At 44.9% G+C, this 17,699-nt stretch overlaps 1 protein-coding gene across 1 annotated transcript in view; it reads left to right on the top strand.

Moving 5' to 3' along the window:
- Nucleotides 1-3,811: 3,811 nt before the first annotated feature.
- Nucleotides 3,812-17,699, top strand: part of Lamc1 (laminin subunit gamma 1) — a 118,652-nt gene continuing 104,764 nt past the window's right edge. The window contains exon 1 of the mRNA XM_052199952.1: nucleotides 3,812-4,223. Within this exon, the coding sequence (XP_052055912.1) occupies nucleotides 3,812-4,223 (412 nt within the window). The remainder of the gene's footprint in view (nucleotides 4,224-17,699) is intronic.

The following is a 17,699-nucleotide window of genomic DNA, read 5'->3' as shown; positions in this document are numbered from 1 at the left end:
AAAAGAAAATAATATATAATACAGGCTAACATTGTCATATTATTAATTAATAATAGTTGTTATTTATGGATAACACTTCTAAATATGAGGAACAACACAGATAGTGTAATGTCTTTACACCTGGAGATAAATAGACTTGGAAATGAGATAAAAAAGACAAAAATAGAAAAATAAACACATTGGTAATTATGGAGGGGTAGCAACCTAACAAAGGTGCAACTTTGAAAGGCCAACACAAACTTTAAATTTCTTTCCAATTATATAACATGCTGTCTAGATCCTTAGGTAATGGACATCTGTTGATGACCAGGTTTACTTTGGTAGGGGTAGGCATGCCTACAGATTCACGGGTAGTGGCCAAGGCAGTGAACATCCTTCCTTGAAAGTTATTCAGATATATCCTGAAAGGACAAGTCTCTTAAGCTTTGGAAGGTTAACAGGGGATAAAGGGTCTTTGGGGAGGGGCATCATGCTCATATAGACAATTGACCTGATCTCTCCTGCCTTGCTACATGGAGGCACTGGTGACACTAAGAGAATCTTTTCAGGAAGCTGACCTCACATTTCCTTTCATGTCTGTTTAGTAGTTAATGGAGTTTCAAAGTAGTTAAGAATGTTTGAATAAAAGAATAGGGCTCTGGAATTTTTTTGACCAAAAACAAAGCAAAAGAGAAGAAGGAGGAGGAAAAGGAGAAGGTGGAGATGAGGAAGAAGGTGATGAGGAAGAGAAGGAAGGAAGGAAGGAAGAAGAAAGAAGAAAACTGTATAATGTACAGTAAATTTTTTATACTTTTTTGAGGGGACAGGTGCAAAAGATAGGGTCTCACTGACCTGGAACAGAAGGTCCTCTTGCCTTGAGTATAGACATTGGGATAACACCCCGGTGAGGCGTCACCACACTGATTTATTTTCTTTTTGTTAAATAGCAGGTTTATTTGGAACTGTGGTGCCTCCAGGAACTTCAAATACTTTGTTACCATCTAACAGCCAGTATTCAGATCTCCCCAACTGTTTTCGAAATTGTGTTACAACGTCTTTGGTGTGTTTAAATCAACACTGAGAAAATGATGACTAGTGTAGTGACTCCGGCCTACCATCTCAGCACTGCGAATGCTGAGGCAGGACCACTGGTGTGGCATCCAGGCCAGTCTGGACTACGGAGTGACACTGCTTCATCTCCTCTCTCTCCATTCCTCATTCATACTATGAAACAAGTTTTCATCATCAAACATATTGGCTGGATACAATTTATTGCTTAAAAAAAAAAACCTCTTACTTTGTTATTTTAACATATTCCAGGGAGTAAAAGGATTTAGTGGCTGATTCAAGGTTCCTTTCTGTGCTTTACAAAAGACACATGAAGGTCTTGTGATGAGATTACAGAGTAAATTACCATAAATAACAGCCTGGAGTCAACTTTGGACATCAGAAGCCAAAATAAAGCAATAAAAAGGACACACACTGGTTTGTTTAGCATGTTTGAACTGAGACATCATCCCCTTCTGGGTTATGTGAAAAGACTGATTTTGCTTCAACCACCTAAAAAAATGGTTCTCAGACTTCCTAACACTGACCCTTTAATACAGTTCTTCGTGTTGTGGAGACCCCCAGCAATGAAATCATCTTCAATGCTACTTCATAACTGTAATTTTGTTACTGATATGAATAGTATGTAAATATCTCTTTTCCAATGGTCTTGGGCAATACCTGTGAAAGCATCATTAGATCCCCTCTAAAAGAGTCACCACCTGCAGGTTGAGAAACACTGATTTAAAATGCTTTTATAGATCCCATGTTTCTTTCTCCAAAGAGTTACAGGAATAAAGAGTTAGAGACCCTTAGCATACCTAATCACCATCTCATGCAATAAGTCATGTGGATGTATTCCCAAGTAAGTCCAGTATTAAAAGCTCTCTGGACAGTAGCCTTCACCCATCACAAATAGTCCATTATCCTTAATTAAGCCCTCTTATTTAGGACTTGCTGCCCTAACTCTGACCCTAACTATCATCACCTACGTTTCATTGTTTTATATGTCCATTACTCCATCTTAAAAAATTACATTTATTTATGTGATCTCTCTCTCTCTCTCTCTCTCACACACACACACACACACACACACACGCCTACAAGTGTCATGGTGTGGGTGTGGAAATCACTATGTGGTTCTAGGGGACTGAACTCAGGACACCAGGCTTGGTGGCAGGTGCTTTTACCCAATGAGCCATCTTGTAGATATTAGTATCATTACCTTAAAAAAGACTACTGAACCCCAAATTTGGAGCTTCTACTTTGTGGGTCTGCTTTGCATCTTGGGTTGGGATTAGCGCAGTGTACGACCACGCCTGGCTCTCAGCTAGTTCATTTTTACAGCACCCTTCCTTCCCCTGTCTGCGGGTCCTATCAGCACTGCAGGTAGTTCTATCTGGGACTAAAACTCATGATCTTTTGGCTCGGGCTCTGGTAACTGAGTCATTCTGGCACTGACAATATTCTATGACTCAGCAGGTCCGAAGAGGAGGATGTCAGAATCCAGATAATTTCGAGTCTTTTAAAGGCAAGCTGGGAAACACAAACAACAGGGTGGAAGAATTTCAAAGCGGGTCTGCGTATCCAGGGGAAAATGTCATTCCATTCCCAGCCATCTCACTTCCTTCCGTGCCCGGTTAAATGACAGTCACACTTTAATTTAGAGCAAGGAAATCACAAAATTGACTTTGAAGCTGAGATCGAGCCCTGTGCTCTGCAGGGATCCAGTCCCTTGGACACCTCGGATCTCTCCCTCAGCGTGGGTAGGGCTTGGCGGGTGCGATACAGGAGGCTTGCCCGGGACAGCTGGGGAAGGAGGTCACGCAGGCCACCGCACCGTTTTGCAGTCGTTAGGTAGTGGCTGAGCTATACCGTAAGGACTGACATCTGGTTGGGCCAGGGTCCAAGTCCTCATGAAGTCAAAAAGACAGATTCGAGCCACCTCATCCACCTGCGTCGCCCTTTCAGAACCTCCTCTTAGTCTCACACCCTCCAGGACAAGATCCTCTAAGGAACACGTCCTGGATGAGGGTTCCCAACAGGGTGCTGGATTCCACCGAAGCCCCTGTCCTCCCAGCATGCACCGCCCCGCACCCCACGCCCCACGCCCCGCCCTTCTTCCTTCACTCACGCTCCCTCTCCGCCCACCTTGGGCCCCTCCCTCTTACCCCCTCGCCCAGCCCACCTCTAGTCACGCCCATCCAGAAGTCCTACTTGACCCCTTGCCTCTTCCATTTCGCGCCCCCCTCCCTTTTGCTGCGGGTCCCGTTCACCTCGCGCCCCGCCCTCCTACTCCACCGCCCCGCCCACCTCGCGCCCCGCCCTCGCGCTCCTGCCCCTCCCATCTCGCGTCTCTGGCCCACCGCCCTCCGGGCGGGAGAGCCAGTGGTTGTCCCTGCCGCCGCCGGGAGTCGGCGTAGGGCGGGGAGCAGCTCCTGGCCCGCGTGAGCTGCCGAGGAGGCCGGTCTTGGGTTTTCTCCACCGCCAGATCCCACCCAACCGGGCAGACCCCACCCCCTGCTCCTTCCTCCTGGGGCGCGCTCTCGAGTGCGCGCTCGGAAGTCCGGGGGTCGGCGCTGAGTGCAGGCTGCGCACCGGGAGGCAGCGGAGGCAGCGCGATCTTCACTTGTACGCCCACCCATCGGTTCTGCGTCCGGCTCTCGGCCTCCAGCCCGGTCCACAGCCCGGCCTCGGCCGGCAGCGGAGGATCGGCCTCGGGGCACGCCTCTAGGCGAGTGCAGCGCGGCACCCCTGCCTTTGCGGAGGGCCCGCGCGCAGCGGGATGACGGGCGGCGAGCGGGCCGCGTTGGCCCTGCAGCCCCGGGGGCGGCTGTGGCCGCTGCTGGCTGTGCTGGCGGCTGTGGCGGGCTGTGTCCGGGCGGCCATGGATGAGTGCGCGGATGAGGGCGGCCGACCGCAGCGCTGCATGCCGGAGTTTGTTAATGCCGCCTTCAATGTGACCGTGGTGGCTACCAACACGTGTGGGACTCCGCCCGAGGAGTACTGCGTGCAGACTGGGGTGACCGGAGTCACCAAGTCCTGTCACCTGTGCGACGCCGGCCAGCAACACCTGCAACACGGGGCAGCCTTCCTGACCGACTACAACAACCAGGCCGACACCACCTGGTGGCAAAGCCAGACTATGCTGGCCGGGGTGCAGTACCCCAACTCCATCAACCTCACGCTGCACCTGGGTAAGCGATGACAGCCCTGTCCCCACCACTCATTCGGTCACGGCCCAGCTCCGGTGCTTCCTCCATGGAGCCGCTGGCCCGGCCTGAGGGGCCTGTCCAGCCGCGTGCTGACGGTCTGTTCTCCAAGCGTGGGCCACACACAGAAATTCCTTTCTCCAACTTCTAAAATTCATCTCGCTTTGAACATCCGGTGAGGGCCACCATGTCCCACGCCAACATCTCTCTCTTTTCCTACTCTTTTCTAGCCCAACCGGATTCTCGTTCTGTTGATTCCTGGTTCTGTTCAGCAGTTAGGATTTTGGACCAACACCCCCACCCCCTTTTCCACCCTGAGGCGCTAATGAAACACTCAACCCGGCTGGCCGGGACTATCACATAGCATGCTTATGTTAGAGTCTTGAAGGTCCACCTTCAAACACTTGTCTTTAAAATGTTTAATTGTCTGTTTTCCAGAGTTGAGAGTGATTGCTCTTAGTTCTGACAAGGGAATTTGAGGGAAGCAAATGCCCTTACTGCCGGTATTTCTATGTGTAATTAAAGTAGAAGCTCACCTTTAAAGTTACTGTTCAGCCTTAATTAAGAGCTGTTTCACTGCTAATCCTGGTAGGGAGAAAACAAAAAGGTAATGAAGACACTCACTGTAATTGCGGGCAGTTTTGTTCCGGTGTAAAAAGCTCAAAGGCTCTCCTGGATAGTCTTCCCATTTGCTTTGATCCGAAGCAAGTGTGGAAACATGCGTGTTTAGAATTCGGGAGAGGGCTATGTCCTAGGAGACTTCACAGCAGAACCTTGGATGAGCAAGGCTATGATTATCTGAACGGATCAAAATTCCTGCTTTACCTAGGGATGTTTTCTTTGCTTTTGAGACAGATGAGAGAGCAGAAAATCTCATTGCTGTATTCAGTTGTGCAACATTAAGTGTGAAAAACTGATTGTCGTCATGTATAACCTCCCGTTCCATTCCATTGGAGCCCTGGATTTCATCAGTTCCTGGTACTCAAGAACTTCTGAAGAGAGCAAGCTGCCCCAGGCCTGTCCAAGGCAGCAGGGCAGTTCTAGATCGCTAATAACATCTGGGATGTTTGAGAGGGCCGTTCCGTAGGCAGATATCCCTCTGACCGTGATCTCTGTTTTCTTCCCATTGCTCCTCAGTACACCAAACATTATATTATCAGAGGAATTCTTTTCAGAGAAAAAATATGGCTTAGAGAAAGTGCCTTGAAAGTATAAATTATGTTGTGTGGAGTAAGTTTTAGGAAAGCAGTATTTACTGCTTTTGTAGTACTTTGTAGTATATACTGCCTTTTTATTTGTAGATGAGTCACCAGGCAGATGGAACTTTTTGAAGACAAGTTCATAAATGAAAGTGTGAGGCATCCGATTTTCAGTAATGAAAGAAACGAATGAGTTCGGTTTTGAAAAGGCATTGGAACTACATAGAAGTGGAAAAGTGATGTCTTGGCCAGATGCCTTCCTCAAGACTGTGGAGATACTCGGGGCTTCCCAAGATCTCTGGGAGTTCTTTTAAGTATCTTCAGAATTTTTAAGTTCTATAACTTATGTCCAGTTATTTTTAACTTTTTTTTTTTCCGTATTCAATTCTGAATCCCCTTGAAGTCTTGCTTAATCCGTTTTCAGATTTAAAAAAAGAAACAAAATTCAAAGGCAAGGCCTTGTTGTCTCTCCCAAGTGCCTGAGATGCAGTTGAAAAGTTCTGAACAATAGGCTGCCAATCTCTGCTTTCCTCCTTCTGTAGGCATAAGGAGCTGAGGTTTATTTCAGGTGATTGCAGAGGGAGATAGACTGTCCTCTGGTAAAGTCTCTGCTGCAGAGTCCTGCTAGGGTAAGAGAGCCGCCAGCTTGCTACTGTTGGGAGCCCAACACACTAGCTTTGGGCCTCAAGACCAAAGACTCTTCCACCTCCTTAGTATGGCAGCAGGACATTTTCTATGTGCTTGGACTTGATTTTGCTGAAAAATTCTACAGTTGGTTGCTAAATGACATTTATAGAACAGGGTCTCACTCTGGCTGTCCCGGAACTCACTGGAGGGAGACCAGGCTGGCTTTGGACTCTCATAGAGACCTGCCTGCTTCTGCTTCCTGAGAACTGGGATTCCAGGTGTGAGCAGCCACGCCCAGAGGGTTTACTATTAAGAAAAGGTTTAAAATAGTTTCACGGAAGCATAGTCATTGTAAACAAAACAAAACAAAACAAAAAAACCATGCTTTACACTTTTTAGACAATTTATGAAAACTAGACTGGACATACTGTGTGCTCGTTTTGGGTTGGAAGTGAAGTCCTGGAGGAAATGTGTGGTGGAGTAGGTGGGGGCAAGGGGGGGAGGGGAGTGGCCTCCGTCCTACCTCTTTTTTTTTTTTTTAATGACCCGGTATATATGCATGAGTGCTATGCTCAACAATTTAGGTCAGGTAGGCAAGGATTGAATGTTTTGATATTCAGCGTATTCACCCCTTGACTCCGGTTACTCTGTGGGCTGTAGCTAACTAATTATTTCCCATGGAGTCAAGTACCATGACTGTTTTGTGTATCCATTAAATCTCCCGTCCAGTTCACATTTCACATACCCTTAAACAAGTGATGCATATTGTGCCTTGCCCCTCCAGAGCATGTGAAACTGCGTGGAGCAGTGGGAGGGAGCGGCCCAGCCTCCGCTCCGCCAGCCTGCCTTTTGCTGTTGAACTTTACTCACTGCAAACCTTGAAAAGAAATCAAGTCCAGGGCTGGGTGTGTTGGAGCATTCTGGGAGGCTGACAAGGGTGGATTCTAGGAGTTCAGGGCCAACTTTGACTACATGGCAAGTTCCAAACTAGCCAGAGCTATATAGTGAGACCCTGTCTCAAAATTCAGAGAGAAAAAAAAATCAAATCAGATCATACTTAAGTAGTTAAAAAATTTATATACACACATACACACACATGCATGCATACATACATATATACATGAATGCATGCACGCACATACATGTTTTGTCAATTGTCACGAGTTGCTAAGCTCCACACCTAGAAGATCACAATGACGGGGTTTTATATAATCCTTCAGAAATGTTCATATATTGCATTGCATGATCATTTTAATTGGTACCTTTTGGGGAAGGTATTTTAATATTTGACAGGTATAAATTAGGTCTTTGTATACATCACCTGAGGTTAAAAAAGAATCCAGGGGGGCTGGAGAGATGGCTCAGTGGGTAAGAGCACCTACTGCTCTTCTGAAGGTCATGAGTTCAAATCCCAGTACCCACATGGTGGCTCACAACCATTCATAAAAGAGATCTGATGCCCTCTTCTGGTATCTGAAGACAGCTGCAGTGTACTTACATATAATAAATAAATCTAAAAAAAAAAAAATCCAGGGAAACAAGCTTGGATTCTGACAACTGTCATTCTTAAACTTTAATATGTAGTAATATAGTAGGGTTCAGGGCATGGCGCATCTTTGGGATATGAAGAGTTAATGTTGCTTTGGGATTGACAACTATATTGTGGAGAGACATCTCAGTCAGGCACTCCTTCCCTAAAAGTAAGTCTACCTTTGCTTTTAGCTTTCAATTCTCTCCTGAATAATCGGTATTGGTTACTTGGTTGCTATTTAAAAGTGTAGCATTTACATTTAATAGTAACACTATAAGTAAGTAACAATATCCTGGGACTCGTTGAAAGTACTCTAGCTGAGGATTTGATTTTTTTTAAAACAGTCCCTTTAATTAATTTAGTAATCACTGTGGATAGAAACTTGGCAGGTAGGATTTTGATCTTACACAAAGGTAACCTTTTCTCATTCTTAAAACAATTAGGTTAAGAAACTGTTTATAGAAGCAACTCAAAGTTTATGGAATTTCCAAAGTTAGCATTGCAACCCAGTTCCCAAGCACTTCATCAGCTTCAGGGATGGATGGTGTAATCCACATGAAGTGGTGTGTGTGTGTTGTGTGTGTGTGTGTGTGTCTGTCTGTCTGTGAATCAGAATTAACACAGAAAGTGATTTGGTACTCCTGTGAGTGTGTATTAATATTTAACATGAAACAAACAGCAAAGTTTCCTTTTCTCCTGGAAAAATCTTTGTAATATGGGCTCTGACTACGGTCAGGGAGTAGCTCTGCTGGGTGACTTCACTGTGGTATTTGTGCACCCTGAGGGGACACTATTTTCGTTTGTCTCTCAAAGGCCTGATTTACATTTTACAGGTTTCAACTTGAGAAGTCAGGGAGCAGTTCTTTAATGGCCAGTAGTTGCTGAATGGTTTTTATAAAAGTTGCTGTTGGCTATGTCCCTCTTCTACAGTTCATTGCTTTCTCTGCAGATTCCTTCTTCCCCTTTTCTAAGATACCCAGAAGACAGCCAGACACATTGGAGGAAAAGCTAGAGCTCTGAGACTCCCGCTCCATCAGTTTATCCTTGGTCACATTGGTGTCGGAGGCGTAACATTGGGTTATTTTAGTCCTAAATCCTTTTAGGAAGCTGGGTATGTTTTTTTTCATGTACCCCCCCCCCCCCACTGTGTGCATACATTCTCATATTACTGCCAGATATTCTGTAAACATTTTTAAAATACCTAAGAAATGCATACCACAGAGCTTGATAGGAAGGTGTGGAAGATTGAACGCCCTTTTCTAAGAACTTACGTGTTTCTGAGTGGAATTTAAAGTTGTAATGCTTTTGCCATATGATAGCAAGAGGATCTTTATAATAATACTTTACATTGTTTTAAAGTCTCCAGATTGTCAGTGGTTAGATGTCTTGTAACCCCATGAAGAAGACCCTGGAGATCCTGTAGTTGGTGGTCTTAGGAGGCCTGGACTCCGTAGTAGATTGTTCTCTGCAGCTAATAGTTTCGCTATCAAATCTTTTAAAAGATTGTCTGGTTTATTCCTTTAAAATAAAAGCTCATAGGGGCCAGAGAGCTGGCTCAGAGGTTAAAAGCATTGACTACTCTTCCAGCGGTTCTGAGTTCAATTCCCAGCAACCACAGGGTAGCCCACAACCATCTGTAATGGGATCTGATGCCCTCTTCTGGTGAGTATGAAGAGTGACAGTGTATGCACATCCATAAAATAAAATAAAATAAATAAAATAAAATAAAATAAAATGAAATGAAAAAGCTTACATGCAGATTGATTCAGAGATACTGACTGCTTTGGTTGTTTCCCTTGATTTCCCATAGGCTGTTGTTCCTTTTTTACTTACATCCCCAAATTCTTCTTCACACACTGTCCCTGAGGGAACAACTCCTAGCCTTCATTTACCATATGCAAATGTTTTTGTTTTGTTTTGTTTTTTTCTGTGACAGGGTTTCTCTGTATAGCCCTGGCTATCCTGGAACTCACTCTGTAGACCAGAAATCTGTCTGCCTCTGCCTCCCAAGTGCTGGGATTAAAGGTATGCGCCACCACTGCCCAGCACCATATGCAAATGTAAAGTGGTGTTTCAGGTTAGCTCTTCCTTTGATTCCGGTCCAGAGACCTGGATCGCTATGGGGTGGCTGGGAGGAGCCATGTTTAAAATTAATTTACCCCTGTTTTTCTTTTTAAAGGAATTATTTATTTTATTTATATGATTACACTGTAGCTATCTTCAGACACACCAGAAGAGGGTATCAGATTCCATTACAGATGGTTATGAGCCACCATGTGTATGCTGGGAATTGAACTCATGACCTCTGGAAGAGCAGTCAGTGCTCTTGACGGCTGAGCCATCTCTCCAGCTCCTCATCTACTTACCGATTTGTCCAACCCAAACCCAGTGTGGACTCCTTTGACTTTCGCCTGATCATTTCCACGTCTTGACAAACTAGTGATCTTTCAGCTTCACATATTGGTTCTTATGCAGCAGTTCTCTCTCAGTTTTCAAAGGGGTAAAGGGGTTGTGCCCTTCACAAAGCCAGGGCAGCCTGAAAGTATAACTTGAAAGTGCTGGTAGTGCACCCAGCTTACTGGACATCATGCAGTGCCCTCCAGAGTAGTTGGTAATGCTTGTATTAGGAGCTAATGTGGAGCTGCCGCTCTTTGTTCCCTCCCACTGCATTCGATGTAGCCCAGGAAATCAGAATCCAGGCTGGCGTCTCCCAAGTGCTCAGTGTTTATTCTTCACTGTAAACTCCAGAATCCAACCAAGCCAACCCATCAAAGGTTGGGGACTACCAGTTGTTGAGTGGCCATATTTCATATTTCAGAATGACCAGTGGACCTAAAATGCCTCTCTTTTCTATAATTTCAGAGTGTAAAGTTCCTAGGTGGCTCCTCAGGTTTTCTGGCAAGATGTGCAAAACCTTTATCCTGTTGGGTAGGTGCTGGAGACTCGGAATATTTTCTTTTTTTTTTTTTTTTTCTTTCTTTTTTTTTTTTTTCGAGACAGGGTTTCTCTGTGTAGCCCTGGCTGTGTCCTAGAACTCACTTTGTAGACCAGGCTGGCCTTGAACTCAGAAATCCGCCTGCCTCTGCCTCCCAGATTGCTGGGATTACAGGCGTGTGCCACCACCACCCTGTAATTTTTAACAACTAGGTGTCTTTTTTTTACCACTTCTGTGCAGTCAGGGCTGTCCTTTGGTGTGGAACACTTCTCCTGGGTGTCAGCAACTGAGGCAGGCAGGATTCCTTCCAAGTTTCTTTCTCCCTCCTTCTGTCCCCACTTCCTGGCCTGGGTTATGCCTTCTGTTAAACCTCCCTGTCAGTATCTGTCATCATATACTGTTAACTCTGTCCTGACTTGCCTGTTTTTGCCTAGAAGTCATATTGAAAGTCTTAGTGATTTCGTTTTGATGTAGTTTACGGCAGCGTCTGGCTACACTGCTCAGGCCATCCTGAAGTGCCTGGCCTTCGGCTGTCTTCCTGCCTCAGCCTCCGAAGGTGAGCTCACAAGCATGTACCACTTTTCCCAGACAGTCATAGGTAGATCTGGTACTGTACCACCATTTAGTTAAATACAAGCAACCCTTGCTAATTGCTTGCTGTGCCTGAGTACCTCTGATGGATGTGATGGATGTGATTGCATTCCTAGGACCTGCTTCCTGCCAATCTGAGCTCTAGATGAAGGAATCTGTGTTCCTAGATTTGGGGGTAAGAAAACCACACCCCCATTACTCAAATCTATCTCAGCCTGGCTATATAGTTTTGTCTGAACAGCTAGCTATGAGGAGCTTATGCCTTTTAAATTGGTTCCCTGCCCCCCCCCCAAAAAAAACTTAAGGAATAATAATATTTTGTACTTGAAAATTACATGAAATTCAAATTGTAGCATACATAGATAAACTAATAAAGTTTTATTGGAACAAAATTAAGCTCATCCAATGACACTGTTAATGGCTGAACTGGGACAGACTATGTTCCTACTTATAGAAGTTGAAGTATTCGTTGTCTGGCCCTCACTGCACAGTTCTGGTGACCTGTTATGTTACAATAAATCTTAATTGAGAAATGTAGTTCAGAAAGGGGCGCTTCACCATTTGGACGGAAGCGGGAGCTTTCTCGCCTTTGGTCTTTAGCAGTGTGCCGGCAGAATGTCGATAGGTGTTGGGGGCGGCTGAGTAAAAGATGGGCTGACTTACACGTGCCTGAGAGGATTACCCATGATTCCCCTCTTCAGAGTGGTGCTGTGGGTGCAGCTCCTCTGTGTCATCGGTGCCATCTCTGTTTTTCTAAGGCATGTGCCAGTGTCGTAACTAATCTGAAATGTGGGACATAGGAATTCTATTTCCGTAACTTTAGAAACACTAATGCAGAGTTTTGAAAGAACTATGTCATTTTATTTTGTCTTGTGTTTTGAGGCAGGATTTCACTATGTAGCCCAGGCTGACCTGAACTCACTGTGTAGCCTAGGTTAGTCTGAAACTATATAGATGTGAACTGCCCCCCCCCATCTGTCTTTTTTTTTTTTTAATTATTTGTTTTATGTTTACAAGTGCACTGTATCTATCTTGAAGATCAGAAGGCACACCAGGAGAGGGCATCAGATCCCATTACAGATAGTTGTGAGCCAACATGTGGTTGGTGGGAATTGAACTTGGGACTTCTGGGAAAGCAGTTAGTGCTTTTAACTGCTGAGCCATCTCTCCAGCCCTCATGTATATCTGCCTCTCTTTTTTTTTTTCTTTTTAAGTAAAAACTAAGACTAATGTGACTAGAAGTCAGCCTATGTGAAAATTCTTATGTATTTTTTATTTTATGTTAAGAGTATTTTGCTTGCACGTATGTACCTTATACACATATGCAGGAACCCAGGAAGGTCAGAAGATGACAGTGGATCCCCTAGACCTGGAGTTACAAACAATTTGGGGCTATCAGGTGGGTGCTGGGAATCATACCTGACTCTAGAAGAACAGCAACGGCTCTTAACTGCTCAGCCATCTCTGAGACTTGCTGGAGAGCTCCCTGCAGTGGACCATGAGATCATCGGAGGGAAAGTGTGCTTCTCACGGATGGCTGCGTTGGTAGTTTGTTGAGTTGTGGATGGACACAGGAGCTTGGTGGAAGAGGAAGATGCAAAGCGACTGGGCCATTGCTGCGGTAGTGAGCAGCTGTAGATCGGAGCGGACCGCAGTTCTGTGTTGAGGTGATCAGGCAGCCGGATGGCCATCTATAGAAGCCCGAGAGCTAACAGGAAGTGCAACAGAACCCGGCTTTGCTGGGGGCTCATCTCCAGCCCGACTTGATTGGCAGCCCTGCTGCTGTTCTCTGGGTTTTAGGGAGACATGTCAAAGTTTAGAGCAGAGCTGTTTGTTTATTTTCACTACTCCAAATTCCCGAAACTTCAAGATAAGGGATGTGCCTCTCTTACCTTAAATGGTTAATATCAGCGTAAGGTTTCAAGATGGCAGTGCACCAGGGTTCTGTTGCGCTGTCTTAGATTTGTAAGCAGGCCCTTCTGGGATTTGCAAGCTCCTTTCTTGTAAGATGATAAAGTTAGATGCTTGTTCATTTGGGCTTAAAATTGACAGCTTGCTTAATAGAAGCCTCCAGAAAGCTTATTGAAGTCCCATCGGCATCTCTTCCCGTGCAGTCTTCCAGGGGCCAGCCTAAAATAACTGGACCCAGTCAGTCTGGTGCCCTCTGCAGCTACATATTCATGAAATAAAATAGAGCCACTATCTCTTTCTTGGACAATGCTCGCTCAGATCTCTCGTGGGAGGAGCACCTCTCTGGAGGCCGGGAGGTGAACCAGGGAGGTGCTTTGTTTTCTTCTCAGACTTGAGGGTTTCTGTCCCCCAGCTCCCATCCTTTCTTCTTTGTTGTCCAGCTGTGGAGGGCCTTCCTGTTGTACTGGAGGCAACAGTGGGGTATTGTTTTATTTCTCTCATTTTTATCTCATCTTTTTGTTTTGAAAAATTGGTGGAAAACTTGATTCAGAATAGGTCTTCATGTTTTTCATTCCTTCTCTCTCCCTTCCTCCCTCCCTCCTTCCCTCCTTCACTTCCTCCTTTCCTCCCCCCTCCTTGCATCCCTCTTCTCCTCCTTTCCTCCCTTTCTCTGTTCCTGTTTGCTTTTTTGAGATAGGATCTTGCTATATGTAGTCCAGGCTAGCCTCAAAATCATTATGTAGCTATGTAGCACATCCTGGCCTTGACCTTGAAGCAGTCTTCCTGCCCCAAGTTTCCAACCGCTGAGATTACAGATTCGCTTTTAACTAATTATAGTGCATAATATATAGGTGATTTATTTATGGAATTAGTTTTGGCTTAAAATAGGCAAGCACAGGATTTGGTAGAGCAAAAGAGCTATTTCTTAATTTTCGTTTTCTTTGTCTGGAAGCTGTTGGCTTTAATTACCAACCAATATCTGTTGAGAACAAGTGAGCTAGCCCATTCCAGTTGACTACCAGCCTGTGTGAGTTCTGGATTGGTGGGGTGTGGGGAAGGAGCTGTTCTGAAGGCCAGCCTCAGACGCAGAGCACAGGAGACTGGAGTGTGCAGGGTGAGCGTCCTCTGAAGCAGGCTGTGGTTTGGGTTGATGGTCCAGGGAGATGTAACATTGTAAGCTCGTGGTTGCTGTCCCAGGTTTACAGACTGACGATGTGTGTGTTTGGTGGTTAGGTCAAGGATTTATTCTATTTAATTATTTTTTTCTAAATAATGTGCTTTCTGATCCCCAGGGTAAAAAGGAATTGTTCTGCAAGCGTTCTTTGCCATGACGACCCACTACTCAAAATGCCTTGAACTTGTTGCATTAGGATTCTATTTGTTGAACAAAGACATTATTTAAATGGCAGCCTGGGAGAAAAAATTTCCTTTAAGGGTTTTGTGATACATAATGGATACTGAAGACACTTGCTGTACCCTGAGGGAATGTAATGTGTTTGAGGGTTAAGACAGGAACATTCATCCTATGGCAAAAGGATTCGGTGGAGATTTTCAAAGTGCTAGGAGTGCCTGCAGAGCACCTTAGGAGGCAAGAGAAGTTAGCCAGGAAAAGCTTCTTGGGTTTTGAAAAAGGCTAATGGACATGAAGGCAGAACCTTCCAGAAAGGCTGGGTTGTTTGAGCGTAAATATTCGAAAGACAAATTAGAACAAAAAATTCTAAAGATAACCAGGCCATTGTGAAGGCAGGGCTTGACTTTGGGGGAGTGATGCAGATCTCTTCAACTCAGTCAGCCCAAGTGAGGATTGCTTCTTAGTCATTCTAGCTAAGAGCAAATGAAGAAGGCAGATTAGTGAACCCCTTGCTGGGTGCCTCTGAGTTCTTAGGTCTCAAGAGCTGATACCTCCATGAAGAATGAGGTGAGATGATTTGTGATTTTCCTGTGGTCACACAGGTGGGTGTTGGTGGAATCACGCCCCTGCCACTCTGCCACCTGAGAGCAGACTTGGCACATGAGGGAGCGAACTGTAGAGACCTTAAAGTGGGCAAAGGACCCGGTAACCCTGTCAGAGAGCTAAGCCTCATGTCTCTGACTTTGCTTAAACAATCTGGATTTGGAATTTTCAGGTTTATTTATTTATTTATTTATTTATTTAATTTTTTAAAAGAGGGCATTTTACTGATTTGTAAATGAAACTCTCTTAGAAGGACAACTTTTAGGTTCAGAGTCCTCTAACTAGTTGTGTAATATTTAGTCTTATGCCTCTTGGAATGTTGAAGGAATTTATTGAATTTCAGAATGAGGCCCTGGGTTTTGTCAGTGTCTCCTAATAGGAGGGGGGCAAGTATACCATCTACTGTTGTGAAGGGTGCTCAGTAAACTTAGATCATGTGGGGGCATGCCACCTTATCGCATTTCCTACCTTGGCCTCCATTCCTTTGTGGCTGCTGAATTGCTGAGCTTGGTTCAACTGTTCCTTTTTCTGACATCGCTAGAGATAAGGCCTAAAGGCGGCCTGGTTGATCTCCAGTTCTAGTCTGTTTCTCCTCTGCTCCCAGTAAATTCTGACCCTTCCGTGGTGGCTCTTTGTGTGTGTGTGTGTGTGTGTTCCTCTAGTTTGCTTTGCAGGTCTAATGCAAATTTTTATTGACTGATTAGAAAGATAGCCGCTGCACCCCCCAGGAACTTTCCTTTGTCACCGTTTCCATCTTTCAGGCTCCAGAGCCTGGCCATTCACCTTGATTTCTGTTAATGCAAATTTGCCAAGCTATCAACCTCACTTGCTAATCTTTGGAGAGCATCACAGAGCTAAGGTTCATTTGGAGGTCACCGTTTTTTTTTTTTTTTTTTTTTGGCTTTATTTCTGAGAACTGGGTCATAATTGCCCTTGGAAGACTTGTGTTTGTGGTGGGGTTTGTGCCTCTCACAAACAAACAAACAAACAAACAAACTCTACCCAGACCCAAATGCTTCCAACCAGAGCATCTGGGCTTGATCTGCCTAATGAATTTCTGTGTTTCTGTCCACCCTTTCTGTTTTCCTTACAGACAGACCTACTCAGCTCCTAACTTCTTTCTGTCATTTTGTGGAGAATGTGGTTACACCACCACAGAAGAAGCGCTGAGGACTTTTAAATGCTTTGATGAGTTTCCTTTCTTGTGAGATGGGGTGACACTCCTTGCTGCACTGTGGTGGGCTGAGATGGGGGAGTTAACGTTGGTTCTGAAAGCATCCACCCCTGCTTCTCTCCCTCCCGTAAAATACAGAGACATTAAATATGTTCTTAGGCATGTTCCATTAATTTATTTCTTTTCTTTTTTTTTTTTTTAAGATTTATTTTTATTTTATGTCAGTATAGAGTACAGTGTCACTGTCTTCAGACACACCAGAAGAGGGCATCATATCCTATTACAGATGGTTGTAAGCTACCATGTGGTTGCTGGGATTTGAACTCAGGACCTGTGGGAGAGCAGTCAGTGCTCTTAACCACTGAGCCATCTCTCCAGCCCCCCATTACTTTGTTTCAAAGAGAGTGAAAATGTCCTGCCTTTTCCAAGAGACGAGCGTAAGGGCGTAGGGAGAATGAGTTGGCAGGAACTAGGAAGTAATAGTTTCCCGCCTTCAGCTCACACTATGATTGAAGACAGGAATAGTGTGCAGATTGTCAAAATGTATGACCATCTTAGGAATAAGAGATAGTACCTTAGCAATGTAAAATTATTGATTGATATGGAATTAAAGTTTTGTGGCCTTAACCTACAACATTGAGATCCTTGGCTTCTGAGAGGTGAACACATTTAGAGTAGGTAGCTGTTGTGGTTTAAATGTGTCTACCAAGTACATGAGTTGGGCACTGATCCAGTCTTCTCGTGTTGACAAGACAGGTGGTTAGTTATGAAGATCTGCTCTAAGTGCCTTTGGCATGGTAGTGGGTTTATTGTGAACGTGAGTTCGGATCTTTCTGGTTTATTTATGCTCTTGCAGTGGGATGCTTCCATTGTGTTACAATCCTCAAGGTCCCCTTAGCAGGGAGGTGCCAGCAGGCTTTGGGATGTCTCAGCCTCCAGAAGCCTGAGCCAAGTCAATTTCTGTTTATTATAAATTACTCAGTCTGAGGTATCCCTCCCCCCTGTCAGACAGGGTTTCTCTGTATAGCCTGGAACTCACTCTGTAGACCAGGCTGGCCTTGAACTCAGAAATCTGCCTGCCTCTGCCTCCCAAGTGCTGGGATTAAAGGCATGCGCCACCACTGCCTGCCTTTTTTTTTTTTTTAAATAAATACACTAGCTGTCTTTAGACACACCAGAAGAAGGCGTCAGATCTCATTACAGATGGTTGTGAGCTACCATGTGGTTGCTGGGAATTGAACTCAGGACCTCTGGAAGAGTAGTCAGTGCTCTTAACCGCTGAGCCATCTCTCCAGCCCTGAGGTATTCTTATAGCAGCAGAAAATGGATCAAGTAGCTAACTAGAATAGTAATAATGAAATTATGGAGTTCGTAGAGGATATAGGTAAATCCTAAATATAGTAGTACATGCCTGTGATCCGTGGAATGCCTGGGAGATGGAACGGAGCTCAGAAGCTCAGAGTTACCTTTGGCAGCCTTGGGAGCCCAAGACCCAAACTGCAGTCCTCTGGGAAGTTTAAGCTGTTAGAAATGTTTAGA

This window comes from Apodemus sylvaticus, chromosome 12 (assembly GCF_947179515.1).
Source record: "Apodemus sylvaticus chromosome 12, mApoSyl1.1, whole genome shotgun sequence".
Lineage (NCBI taxonomy): Eukaryota > Metazoa > Chordata > Mammalia > Rodentia > Muridae > Apodemus > Apodemus sylvaticus.
This window is presented reverse-complemented; position numbering and strand designations above follow the sequence as displayed.